The sequence below is a fragment of the Musa acuminata genome, chromosome BXJ3-6, assembly GCF_036884655.1.
Source record: "Musa acuminata AAA Group cultivar baxijiao chromosome BXJ3-6, Cavendish_Baxijiao_AAA, whole genome shotgun sequence".
NCBI classification, from domain to species: domain Eukaryota; kingdom Viridiplantae; phylum Streptophyta; class Magnoliopsida; order Zingiberales; family Musaceae; genus Musa; species Musa acuminata.
The window spans coordinates 7024536-7038232 of NC_088354.1; the positions used below are offsets into that span (position 1 = coordinate 7024536).

The following is a 13697-nucleotide window of genomic DNA, read 5'->3' on the forward strand; positions in this document are numbered from 1 at the left end:
TTTGTTTCTTTTTGTTCCCTATCAGTATATCATATATCATACAGTGACGACGGTAACCATATGAGGAAAACACGAATGGAGATTTGGAACCAAAACTAACCACGGCAAATATATATGGGAAATGGTAAAAGACGACATTGGTTGAGGTACAAACCATGACATGGAGAAGGAAGAAGGAGGAGAAGAAGAAGAAGAAGAAGAAGAAGAAGAAGAAGAAGAAGAAGCGAATTCGAGAGCCGAGAGGAGATACTCCTTCGGCCAAGCTAAACAAAAATACATTACTACATGCTTTATTGTCTCTAACGTCTGCTGGCGCACCAGTTCTTAGCTTTCCTCATCAAGATGCAGCCACCGCCACGCATGAGGCCGTCTCCTCGTCCTCCTCGACCTTCCCTCCGATCATGTTTACCGTCCGCATGTAACACGATTTTTCATCGCGGAATTTGTACGTCGACTTAGTGTCGCCTTTCCCCCATAGCGCCGCGCCGTCCTCCGTCAGCACCGAGCCCTCCGATTCTTGCCGGTCGGCGAGCGTGCTGAACGCCGCATTCTTCCCCTCGATCAAGCTCCGCGTCTCCTTCAGCTGGTGCACCAGCTTCGTCTTGTGGAACAGCGACCGGCCGCCGCCATTGGTGGTGATCACCGTCATCTCTAGCGGCGCCTCCATGTCCATCGCCGCCCTCTGCAGCACTTTGTGATCCTTGACGGTCCTCACATTTGTCCTCGACCTGCTCTCCACCTCGATGTTCTTCGACTCGCCGTTCTCCTCCACCTCAACGTGACTTTTGAACTTGATTCTATGCCTGACGCTGGTGGTTATATTTCCTCTGTATGAGTTAACCCAACCGGAGAATCGTATAGTGACCTGCCCCTCGATCTCCGACTTGCCTTCATTGGCCTCCCAGTCGGCCTGCCGGCTCAACCGGAGTGGTGGTGCTTTGTAGCGGAGCAAACCTGCCTCAACGGCGTCAGACCACGCGTCAAGCCATAGGTGGAGATTGGCTGACACCAGCCAGTATGGCTGGCTGTCTCGAACTGTGAGCCCGAACTCGTGCGGCTTGCTATCGAGGAGAAGGCTAATGAACGGAGTGAGCTCGAGATCGTAGGACGGGTGGTCATAGGCGCCGATGGGCGTCACCGGCGCCCAAAAGAACGGATTGATTGAGCTCGGGTAGATGACAGGAAACGGCAACGCGGAGCCGACGTAGCGCCCATCAATGGTGGCGACTACCTGGCGGAAGCCGCCGTTCGGCTTTGCAGACTCAAGGCCGTCGGGCTTCAGCTGGAGGTCTCCCGAGCGGAGGGGGTTGGCGTACCAGTACTCGTCGCCGCCGTGGTGGGATACGTAGACCTCCAGCACCGCGCGGTAGGTGTTGTTGGGGATGACTACGGCCGTTGTGTGCACATCAGTCTCATTCTCAATCCGAAACCAGAAGCCAGCGCCACCGGTACCGTTCGATATCGGGATAATGAGATCAGCCGGATCTCGGTAGATACCTTTGATGATTGGATAAGCAGTGAGAACAGAATTTAGCTTCGCCTCTGTTGTTTCCGTGTTTGATTGCATTACGCTGCCGCAAAGGGGGCCGCGGTAGAAGTGGAGAGTAACGTTGATGGTGTAGACGCCCGGCAAGGTGGTAAAGGAGTTGTCTAGCATCATCGAGAAAGAGTTGGCAATGTGGAGGAGCGACGTGTAGCGGGTGATGTCCTTATGGACGTGCCAAAAGGCGCCGGGAGCCATAGGGAGCGGAGTGGTGGTCCGGAGGATCTCGGCACCGCCGAGCCAGACGGCGGCGATACGGTCCTTTTGAGCGTCAGAAGCTGAACCAGAGAGCTCGAGGATGACCCGGGACCAGGGGGCGGGGCAGTTCAACGGCGGCTTGTAGTTCGCATGGATTGGCGGAGCGCCAACAGCGTTGGCGAAGTCCCGCAAGAGGATTGGGACAGAGCACTTTGGGTCATGAGCGGGGAGGATAGGCGGTAGGGTGGGGTCGAAGTACTCAACCATTGTCTCTGGCCAAGGAGACGGTGGCAGCGGTGGCGACGGAATTATTGGCGACGCTGGTGCCAACGGTGATGGTTCTGGAGGTGGAAAAGGTGAAGGTGTGGGTGTTGGTGACGGAGGTGAAAAAGGTGAGGATGAGGGTGGTGGTGATGGAGGTGAGAGAGGTGAGGGTGTTGGTGATGGAGGTGAAAAAGGTGAGGGTGAGGGTGTCGGTATGGGTGGCGGTGATGGAGGTGAGAGAGGTGAGGGTGTTGGTGATGGAGGTGAAAAAGGTGAGGGTGAGGGTGTGGGTATGGGTGGCGGTGATGGAGGTGAGAGAGGTGAGGGTGCTGGTGATGGTGATAGAATTGGGGACGACGGTACTGCTGGCAATGTGGGTGGAAAAGGTAGTGATGGTGTTGGCGATGGAATTATTGGCGATGGTGGTGCCACCGGCGATGGAGGTGGAAAAGGAAGTGACGGTGTTGGTGATGGTGATGGAATCGGTGGCGGCATTGGTGTCGCCGACGACGCAGGTGAATCTGATGGTGGTAATAATGGTGAAATTGATGATGGCGATAACGATGACGATGGTGGCAACGCAGGTGATGGCGGTGGTGGCGAAGCTGGTGGTAACAAGGGTGATGGTGTCGATGGTGGTGATGGTAAGGGTGGTAGGGACGGTGATGGCGTCAACGAGGGAGGTAACAACTCGGGCGCTGAAGACAAGGGAGGAGGCACCGGCGAAGGCGAAGGCGAAGGCAGCGGAGAGCAAGTGAAACCCGTAGGAAGGCAGGTTGGGTCCAGAGGCAATGCTTTGACGGCACTTGTGAGGAGAAGAAAAATACATGAGAAGAGTGGAAGGCGGGTGAGATGCATCTTTGATCTATAATCGGGTGGCGCTATGGGGTGGAGCGGTGGTGGGTTTGGTATTCTCGCTGGCTGGTGGGATGACGACTGGGGGAAGGAGTCGGAAGAGTATAAATACGTTCCTTCAACACCGGCGAGGGAGGGGTGTTTAAAATGTGAGAACTACAGTCACCGTACGATGTTGATTTTTAACCACAATATAATAATAATAATTTATATTTTGATGTTTTCTACAACAAGTTGGAGAAGGTGTAAGAAGAGGGGTGAGATGCTTCCCCGATGGTTCCTGGCGGACCGTGGTGGCGGTGCAGCCGGACTGTAGATTTTTTCCGGCGGTGTAAAGAATCCAAGGATTTCTGAATCCCGTTGCATTCCCCCCTCCAAGTCGCCTATTTGCATCTTTTTCCGAAAATTAAAATTCATTCTATTAAGAAAGGATTTTTTTCGCTCATTTAGAGGTCGAAACAGAGAGCCAAATGAGCCTGTTCATAAACTTGTGACCGTGCGATTCGCGTGCTCCCAAATAACAATCGGTTGGTTTGTAAGTGATAAGGAGACGAGAGACGCTGCTCAACATAGATGGTGCCTGGATCGAAAAAACGTTAATCCTCATCCTGTCGCAAAGGCTCGGCCCATCTCGACATCCAGCTCAACCGACAGAAGACTCTCGACTGGCCCACTTCGACATCCAGCTCAACCGACAGAAGACTCCCGACATTGACCTGTGGATCAAGCCGTGCTGACTCATCATCTACGACACATCTATTCTCCAATAATAAGCTCTCTCTTTCCCGAGAATTTTGAAGAGATTTCTGTTCTTTATGCTTCCAATAGTCATACGCCTCGTGACCGATCAGTTAGCAGACGGAACAACCGAACTCGATTTGAAAGGTAATGTTGAGCGCCGATGGTCTTTCCATTAGATAAAAATAGAATTATTAATGTTGTATAGATCTCTCGTTGGAATCCATGTATAAATATCTTTAGTGTAATGATAATATCTTATATTTTTTGAAAAAAATAATACGTGCACAAATAAATACTTACTGATGTGAATATTATAATTGCAAAAGTTTTGATTTAGAATCCGTCACCCATCCTGATTGATAGCTATTACTCGTCATAATATGTTTAAAATATTAAGAAATCGAAACAATGAATACTGATAAGATAAATCAACAACACATCACGTGTCATGTTAGACTAACATATCGAATAAATAGTTGTCCTAGAGAATTATCGACTTAACGCTATTACTAAGGTTCATTCAACCATTGTGTCAACTAGTGAGCCCAACGTTAACGAAAACTGTTACGCTATAATGATAGACTCGATGATTCAATCATTATAAATCCTCACTATTCCATACTGACTGACTATCGAATAAACTTAATCACCTCGAGAGATAATTTCCATCTCGACTCAATGATTACTCCATCCCAAGCGCGTGTTTAAGCTCAAGTGGAGTACCTTTCAATTATTCTTGATTCATCTTAATCTTTTCAAACCTAAGCATTAGTTGAGCATTTATCCTGACGTACTCTTAGCAAGTGGTCTCTCTCGAATTGCTTCGCTCCCCAATATGAGTTCATGGCGAGGTTCAAAAGTAAGCCTAGGTTGAATATGAGCCCATAAAATATTAAAAATCTAACTAAATAAATTAACATTAAAAGGAGAGTCATATTTAAACATGTCATAAGACAATCATAAAGGAGCTTCATTGGGGCACTATAATGATCCAATTCTCCATGTTCCAATTTTGATTTTGGTGGGAAGCGTAGGGAATGACCCTCTTCTTCTGAGTGGCTTTATGGATGACTCGATCACTCTCATTATTATAGCATATTTTTATGTTACTTTTAATTTTGATTGTCTATCCTAAAATAATTAAGATGAAGTTTCTAGTGGTTGATATCCCTTTTTCTTGCCCTCGTATTTTCCTTGTCTTTCCTCTTGTTGACAATGCAAGAGAGCCTTCCAGCAAAATCCATTTTTATCCCCAAAAAAAATAAAAATAAAAAATTATATCAGCTAAAAGAGTGTCAACATTTGGAAATAAAAATGTGAAAACTTGATTACTGATGTCAGGGCTGAGTTTGACCTTTGCAAGTAACTATTCACTCATCTCAATAGTAGATAAGGACTTGGACAAAAAATGATATGGATGGGCAATTGTCTCTTTTCAGCTTGGGGTGAGTGGGGCATTGGCAAACTTTCGGGTGTCTTAGGCAATGATAAAAGGTCACATCTCAAAGAAACATAAGAAAACATTTCCTTTCGACTTTTGTTGGAACTCAAAGTTTCTCGCACCTTACACTAATTTCATATTGAAAGAAAGTCGAATATCTAAGTTACACATTGTAGCATATATGTCATAAAGTCAATGTAAGGGTAATGCCGAGACTATGATATTCCTAATAAATGGCACATGATAACACTATCTAAGATCTCCCAAGCTTTGGAAGATCTAAAAAAAAAGAAAAAAAAAGATCGAGAGGAAACTGAAGCACCACCTTTGGTGCACTTGTATAGGTGCAAAAATAATAATTTGATATATAATAATGTTTATCAAATCAAGGCCTTCGGAATTAAAGCGGGTCTCCGAGTTAAAAGAAGTGACTCGTAGTTTGTTGGGTTCCATCATGTGTAAAAAATACCTTCAAAGGGGTAAATCTTGTTCACCTCGATATTTACGTAGATGATGAGAAAGTGAGGTTAGGAAGGATTGAAGGAGAGAAGGGAAAGAAAAAAAACTGAAGAAAAAAAAAGATGTTCTAAAGCTAAAATAATTTCAAAGGAACAAGGGTTGAACATCGTCATATAAGGCAAGCAACTCTTGAATTCTGATCCAAGGCCTTTCATTTGCTTGACGATTCAATTCAATTGAAAGGATAACATCATTTGCCTGATAATTCAATTCAATTGAAAGGATAACATCATTTGCCTGATAATTCAATTCAATTGAAAGGATAACATGACAACGAGATGTAGATTCAATTGAAAGGATAACATGACAACCATGAGTTGGAGATGAAGATTCAATCCAAAACCTTTCATTTGTCTGACGATTCAATTCAATTGAAAGGATAACGTAACAACCATGAGTTGAAGATGGAGATTCAATTGAAAGGATAACATGACAATCTGAGTTAGAGATGGAGATTCAATTGAAAGGATAATATGACTGACCATAAATTGGACACGAACATTAAGGATAGAGATTATGATCTCCTCATATTCTCGTCGGACTATCATGTCGGTTAAATAGTTGTTCTCGTCGGACTATCTTGTCGATTAAATAGTTGTTCTCGTACATTATCTACTCGTGGACCCATTCAACCACTGACATCAACTAGTAAGCCCTTCCGTTGGTAGAAATTGTGATATAATAACTACATACCCGATGATTTGGCACACATTTCACTGTTAATAATGCAATAATAATCATCAAATCTACGGAGAATTAATTTCCACCTCGATCGCCGGCATGCCTCTAACATAGTTTTTGCACATTTATTAGACACGCTCCCAACTTAGCTTTTGCAAAAGGGTCTCCCTTGAAGCAGTTTGTTCCCTAATGTCGAGTCAATGACAAGGTTGAAATGTGTGTCCAAGTTAGATCCGAACCCCTAACACCTTGAACAATCAGAACAGATGAGATATATTAATGAAGTTATCAAATTCACAGGGAGTCAATATAAACATAGTTAAGAAAACCATCCTCCAAATCTCAAAATAGTCTTTAATGGTCCCTTCACCGAAAATACTTTTGATTTGTGATCTAATAAATAAATTGGCAGGCAACTACTCTGTCCTGTGAGATTATTTTTCTTGCTAACACTGAGGAAAGTATTTTGAGCCACATTAGTTCAAAAGAAATGCAATTTCACGAATAAAGTCTACTGATGCAGACACTAACGAAAATGCAATTTGAGCTCACATATAGTTTCTTCGGTGGCAAAAAGCAACAGAGGAATTCATAGGTTGGGTTTGTCATGAATTATTTGAAGACGAGGATGGGAAGCAATGTCCCAGGACTATTCTGATACTGGGCATGCCTTCTCAAATGCTTCCTGCTCTTTGCGGCACAAGTCAAACTCATTAGTGTAGTAATACATGCAGCCTGCATATGCATCCATCTCTTTTGGGCACTTCTGGTGGAGCTCCTTCAGCCTGCAAGTGACGGATCATCATTAATTGATAAGTTAGTTGCCTACCTATTTTTTGGGAAAAAAGTTGAGCTGATTAACAGTTAACAGCCTAGTGGTTAAAGAAATATAGAAACTTCTTGCAGAGATTTCATTTCACCACTATACACCGATAAACCATGTATAAGCAGATAATATGAAAAAGACGATGTCCTACTCATTAGGAAATCAAATGTTGAATAAAGAATAGGAACAGATTTGCAATCATTTATATAAAATAACAGAATCAACCAAATTGAAGCAGATCAAGTTGCAGAATGATCACAAGTGACAGCAAGCAATTTTCTAATATAAATGGCCATGTGCCGTACAACTTGTGAATCCTTGAGATCAATGTGGCTAAAGTAATTTTCCAACTTCAGCCATTGGTTACAGATTTCTTCTACATGGATGGCAAAAAAGGGAAAAATATATATTTACTAGTATATCACGACGTAGTCAGGCTTTAAGATTCATAAATTGTGATGCCAATGGTTTTCTTAAGCTATTATTACATGGCTATCTCCCTTTTGCTAGCATTGTGTCATCATGGTTTCGAGTTATTTGTCTTATGCACCACAATGTCACGGACTTAGCTGGAATTACCTAAGTCGTGACGCGTCCGTGCGATATGTGTCCGCAAAGAGTTAGCCAATTTGCAACCTCACTCAGGTCCCGAAGGACCTGTAAAAGAGAAAGTTGATTAGTTCGAAAACTAGCGGCGGACAAGTCCCGATGTCTCGCGAAAAGGGAAGCTTCACAAGCAATTCAACGAGCACCTTACGTGCGTGAGAGAAAAGAGAGGAAGGATGAAAACAAGGACTTTAGAAGGTTGAACGAACAGTAACAAGTTCACAAACAACTGCTCACTGGATGTCGGGCTCACACCTTGCCTGCAACATGCTCCCCAAACCAACACATCTCCCAAAAGGTGACAGACACAACATTAAGGAAAGAGAATCAAAAAGGAAAGAAAATTTTTCAATGACAAATAATAGAAAGAAATCCTAAAAGCATTAGTATGTCTTTTTGTTTCTCTGTTTACAAAGTAATCCAGAATCAATCTTTAGTTCTCAACACTCCTAAGCATATCTAAGTACAAAAACCTATACGCAACCTCCACAATCCAGTCAGAGAATAAACTCCAAGGATAATATGATACTTGTTGCATAGTGCAATAGACTGATGAACAAGACTGTTGGAATTTGGAAATGAAATAAAGGTTTTTCAGGATAATTATTGTAGGAAAATTATTTTTATGTTACAATGTATAGAAGGTACCTACGTATGTATTAGTGGTACATTTAATAGAGTGTATGAGTACGGATCTCCCATTAGAGCAGTAGAAATGAAAAATGTATTCCAAGGATGGTTAGAAAGTTGAATGAAGATGAATTTTGCCCTTTGAAAACCATATTAATGTTTCCAACGACAAAATAGTTAGCACTAACAATTTGGAGCATCACCAAGGGCTTTGTGATCAAATCATTCCGCCAATTTTTAACACGCGAAATATAATAATTTTGACCAAGTATATACAGAACAAATACTCAACCTGAAGCAATCAAAATAAGTGTAAAAGCCAAAGTTACGAGGACTTTGTAAATATTCAAATTAATATAATTGATTGCAGATTAGTAAAAATGTGGTTGAGCCTAACAAGAGACTGAACCAGTGAAAATAATAGATAAATTTTCTAAAGTAGTCAAGAAATACAATACAAACTTGGAAAATGTCACATTGTTGTAGCATACAAAAGAACCAAAAAAAGAACCATTGATGATGCAAAATGGTAGATGGCACTTTATGGCTGCAGTGCTACCTGCGTCTTGATCCTTTTTTATATTAACATTTTCTACTTATGTATACATGCATCAAAAGAGCTAAAAGAGAGAGACAATAAGATTGAGAAAAAAAGAATATCGCCGATTTCCAGCTACATGTCCATTCATATGGGTGCATTAAAATTATGTATACAATTTTTTTTCCTATTCCAAATGACTTTTCGTTGGATATTGAGGATATCTTTACCAACCCAACTCAAAGTTCTTCATATGTAAAGATTAATCTGTGCAGCGTAGCACATTTGTAAAAGATAACCTTCAACGCATGACTTTTTGTTTGAATGATACTTGAATAACTCCAACTTTTTAAATTCAGGTACTACCAGTCCTTTTTCACAAAAATGTTTCGACATATGGCTTCATGAGTCCTAGAATCAAGTGATGAGTTAGTCACTATTCAAGAGAACACATAAGATGTCTTACGTTCCCTTTTATAATATTTTTCAAAATATTAAGAAACAGAGATTTCAAACCTGGATTTGATCATGATGAGTGTGTTCCATTTTGGAAAACCACTTGCATCGGTAGTTACCAGTTCTAGTGGCTTAAACTTGGAAAAGGTCAAACCATGTCCAGTTGCGTTATGCCAAGGTCAAGGACTCAAGGCTACGAATTGGTGCACCTGATTTGCAAGACTAGATACAATGCAGGGTCCATCATCCATGACAAGATTGATCTTGGAAAGAGATGTAAATCAGTCACCAAGTAGTTGATGTAAACTTCTTTTCAAGTAACAAAAGAAAAAAAGTTGCCCAGGATCACTGCTTAAGTCACATTAGCTTCAGGTGAATCACTATCCGATCAAACTACTTGTCTTCCTTACTAGCCTATTACATAACACACAACAACACCCTAATTTTCCTCCAGTTATACATCTGTTATCAGGTAAATCAATAAATTGATTCTCCATAGCCACAAAGGATTTTCGAAACAAGGAACATAGATCTTGAATTACAGCCATAAGTGGTTGGTATTTAAGATTCTTTCATGGTAGCAATGGTTCTTCTTGTAGTTACCATTGTTGTTATAGTTTGCGAATATCCATGGTGAATCTGCAACATTTACAACATTGTTTTTAGCTGATGAGGTAAGAGTGCTTTTCTTGTCCAGGATTTGACCCAAAAGTAACTTCATTTTTGCCATCTCTCATCTTTTCTATGTGCATTGATGCAAAACATTTGTGATAATGCAACTAATTACCCATGCATCATGCACGTAATTGCACTTTAAAGAAACAAAAAACAAAAAGCTGGTACCTTTCCTTTCCTCCTCATTATCGGTGAGTCATAATGCTTGTCATCCTGGGACATGCTCTTCATCTACCAAATTTTATATCTAGTTATTGATCCTATACAACTACATCTTCTTCTAGACACCAATGGGAATACAACTACATGCTGCTCTATTAAGAGTGATCTAGGTACATAATACAATCTTGATTTTGTAAAGCATGGCAACCGGAAGATAGAATGCTTACGGTGGGCTAAGGACTAGTTTCTAGATTGGAGCAAGAGCACAAACAAATAGCTACATTATTGATGCAGTCCAGGGTTAAAAACCCTTAGGTATCCCAAGTCCTGCCATGATTGGCAAGATCAGTTGTTTAATCCCAATTTCTTGATGATCCCAGCCTACCCTTGGTCGTCGAAGAAATCAAGATCAGTTGTCACGACTGGCATAATAGTTTCACAACAGAATTGATGACACCACAGAGCTAATGAATTTGTGGAGCGGAGCAATATCTTATACAATACAGAAGAAGGTAGAAACGACAGAAACTTACAGCAAATCATTCAGATACAATAAACGTAGCAATTCCAACCTAGTTTCTTCTTCTGTACAAACTACGAGGCCCAATTTTAACACGAATGGCTACCGCCATCTGATCCTCCTATAGAGACGAACGAGAAACACAAAGGGAACAGATAAAAAGTGGATCAACTGAACGAATTACCTACCGACCAAATCACAAGAGAACAGAAGTCAAATTGAAAATTAAATAAATGGAGTGGGATCCTTACAGGTTTAGGACGCAGCTCGTGACCTGGCGGCCCTTATCGAGGCATTTCTCCGGGTTAGGGTCCTTCTTCTTGCACTTGATGAAGGCCACGTTCTCGGCTCGGCACCGCGCCGCGATGTGCTTGGCAGCCGCCATGAGGACCGCCGAAGTCGGGATCGGCTCCCCCGCCGCGTCGACGGCGCTCGACATGTCGACCCCGCCCTGTTCGCCCTGCGAAACCGAGGCCACGGTCGGAGGATGAGGGGATCCCTTATCTAGTGTTAGAATTGAGCTTACCTTTTTCCGTAGCCTTGCCGCCTTCTTGATCGCAAAGTGGAGGACCGCGTGTGGGGTGGGCTAGCCGATGCTGCTCCTGACCCGGTGGCAGAGTCGAGGAAAGAAGGAAGACCATTGGTATTGTGGCCTTTAATTGGGCTATCAGGCCTTATCGAAGCCCAACCGAGAGGAGATGCCGAGGAAGCACGTTCTTGTCTACCCAGCCCGAGTCATTATTCCTTCCTGTATATATATGTTAGATGGACGGAAGATTGGACACACACGCCACTTGGACTTAGTATAGTTCATTCTTTTTAAGAACATCCATTACACGATGAGGTTCCTAATATTTCTTAAACACTATGTGATCACGCATCTTTTGGTAAGCATCACGAGTTTTCCTCGTCCTGTAATTCTTAAAATTATTCGATTCCCAGAATACGACAAATGTTCTAACAAAGCAGTGTTATCGCCTAAAATAGACTGGAAAAGGATAACACACACGAGGAATGAGGATTTGTCTATAATGGTCCAAAATTTCTTGCGAGTCACTTCATGACATGAGAAAAGGACGAGAGCTCTGTGTCACTATGACGGGCTCCATGGGACGTTTGTCCATAACTTGTAATCAGTTCATCATCTAAGGATTTCATGCATTGGAATTTGCAAAATGCTACACGAAACAGGAAAGGAAAAGAGATCCAACTCCTCTTTCGCGCCATGACAAGAACTAGCTGGCGCAGGAAACAAGATAACGAGTTAAGTGAACTCCGGTCCAACTCACCCCACTTGACATCCCCTCTGGAGCTCCATAGGCCTTGTCCCCATACGGAGCCCAATAACATGCATGGAGTGCAGTACAGAAAAATTTCATATTTTTCATAACTGCAATCTGTTCATTAGCAGGTAAAAACAGGAGCTCACGAAACAAGCATGATGATCGATTCTCTAAGATGAATCGAGCAAAAAGATTGAACAGTAGTGGAAAAACATGTAAAATTCCTATGACAATCAGTCTGTACGATGAATTGAATAGCAAAGAAATATTTGTGCCCCATAAAACAAGAAATACTTCTGTCAATGGAACCATGACAATGGCTTCATATGGATGTCATCCATCGCTTCAAATCATTCAGAGAAGAGAAGAGGTTAACAGCGAAACAATGTCAAATATTCTATTCAGTAAGAATCAAATAAAATTTTTGATGATGAGCATGAAACTCTTATTGGTCAATGACAAAAACTTCATAAGACGTCTGTCCATAACTCATAATCAATTCATCATCTAAGAGATTTCTAGCGTCTGAAATTTGCAAAATGTTTTTGGAAATTAGTCAAAAGCGCTCAAAATCAATCACCATAAATAAAATAAATGTAAGACTTTTATGAGAGTCAACTAATAAATGGGCCCATTGAGGAAACTGATCTCTCAAGTCAACCCACTAGACTTGCGCCCTCTGCAGCTCCATCAGGCTTATCCCCATACACTGGGCCCAATAACATCCACAGAGTGCAGTCCAGCAGGTTTTCAAAACTGCAATCAATTAGTAGCAGGTAAAACAGAAGCTCACAAATCAAGCATGTGAAATTCCCATGATGATCAATTCTATAATATGAATCAAGCAAAAAGATTGAACATCAAAGAAAAACATGTGAAATTCCAATGACAATCAATTCTGCACTATGAATCAAAAAACAAAGTAATTTTTATACAAAGTAAAACAAGAAATGCTTCTCTGTCAGTGTAACTATGACATGAACTTCATATGGATGTCATCCATCGCATCAAATCACATTTCATCATCATTCGGAGAAGAGAAGAGGCAAACAGTGAAACCATAACACAATTATTTTATTCGGCAAGAATGAAACAAAATTTCTATCGAGACACAATCCATGACATGAGAAAAGGAAGATGATGATAAGAGCATGAAACTCTATCAGTGTAACTATGACAAAGGCTTCATGGGACATTAGTCCATAGCTTATAATCAGTTCATCATCTAGAGATTTCATGCTTCAGAAAGTTGCAAAATAGTGTACAAAGTTAGCAGGAAGCGCTCAAAATCGATCACCATAAATAAAAGAAATTCATGACTTTTATGAGAGGAAACAGGAAAAGAAAAGAGATCCAACTCCTCTTTCATGCCGTCATGCAGCATCTCCACAATCTAAAGCATAACCAAAGAAGGGATGCAAGAAGCCAGGCAGAAGAAGTAAACAAATTCAATATGCCCAAGGAGACATTTGAAGTGTCTTTTCTATCTGACTTGTCAAATGGAAATGGCTACAGCCATGGACAAACAACAGTAACATTCAAAACATTGCTATGGACGCATCACTAAATTAGTTATTTCCATTACAAAGCACTTCAACATAGAAATATGTTGATAGGAAAGTTCTATATAACATCAAATTTCAAATGAAAATTTTCATAATAAAATAATTCAGTAAATCAAGTCACTGTTGTTTACCATGATTCTTAATTCTAAAGACAAGTAAATATGTATAACATTTCCCTCAAACTAGGACATCAG

General features: G+C 41.6%; 2 protein-coding genes across 2 annotated transcripts; both read right to left on the minus strand.

The window, feature by feature from the left end:
- Positions 1 to 82: 82 nt before the first annotated feature.
- Positions 83 to 2930, minus strand: LOC135640574 (peptide-N4-(N-acetyl-beta-glucosaminyl)asparagine amidase A-like). The gene has a single exon (XM_065155166.1). The coding sequence runs from the start codon at positions 2861 to 2863 to the stop codon at positions 338 to 340; it is 2526 nt and encodes an 841-aa protein (XP_065011238.1). The 5' UTR covers positions 2864 to 2930; the 3' UTR covers positions 83 to 337.
- Positions 2931 to 6718: 3788 nt separating this feature from the next.
- Positions 6719 to 11335, minus strand: LOC135641586 (NADH dehydrogenase [ubiquinone] 1 alpha subcomplex subunit 8-B-like). Its single transcript, XM_065157061.1, has 3 exons — positions 11182 to 11335; positions 10907 to 11115; positions 6719 to 7027 (listed from the first exon to the last, which is right to left on the minus strand). Exons 2-3 carry the CDS (start codon positions 11092 to 11094, stop codon positions 6892 to 6894), a joined length of 324 nt encoding a protein of 107 aa, XP_065013133.1. The 5' UTR covers positions 11095 to 11115; positions 11182 to 11335; the 3' UTR covers positions 6719 to 6891.
- Between the last annotated feature and the right edge of the window lie 2362 nt (positions 11336 to 13697).

What these genes read in the sequence shown, in the direction of transcription:
- LOC135641586 (XM_065157061.1), bottom strand. Translation starts at nt 11,094, where the DNA reads ATGTCGAGCGCCGTCGACGCGGCGGGGGAGCCGATCCCGACTTCGGCG. An exon ending in ACGAGCTGCGTCCTAAACCT is followed by an intron (nt 7,028 to 10,906) that starts GTAAGGATCCCA and finishes CGTCACTTGCAG; the next exon opens with GCTGAAGGAGCTCCACCAGA.
- LOC135640574 (XM_065155166.1), bottom strand. Translation starts at nt 2,863, where the DNA reads ATGCATCTCACCCGCCTTCCACTCTTCTCATGTATTTTTCTTCTCCTC.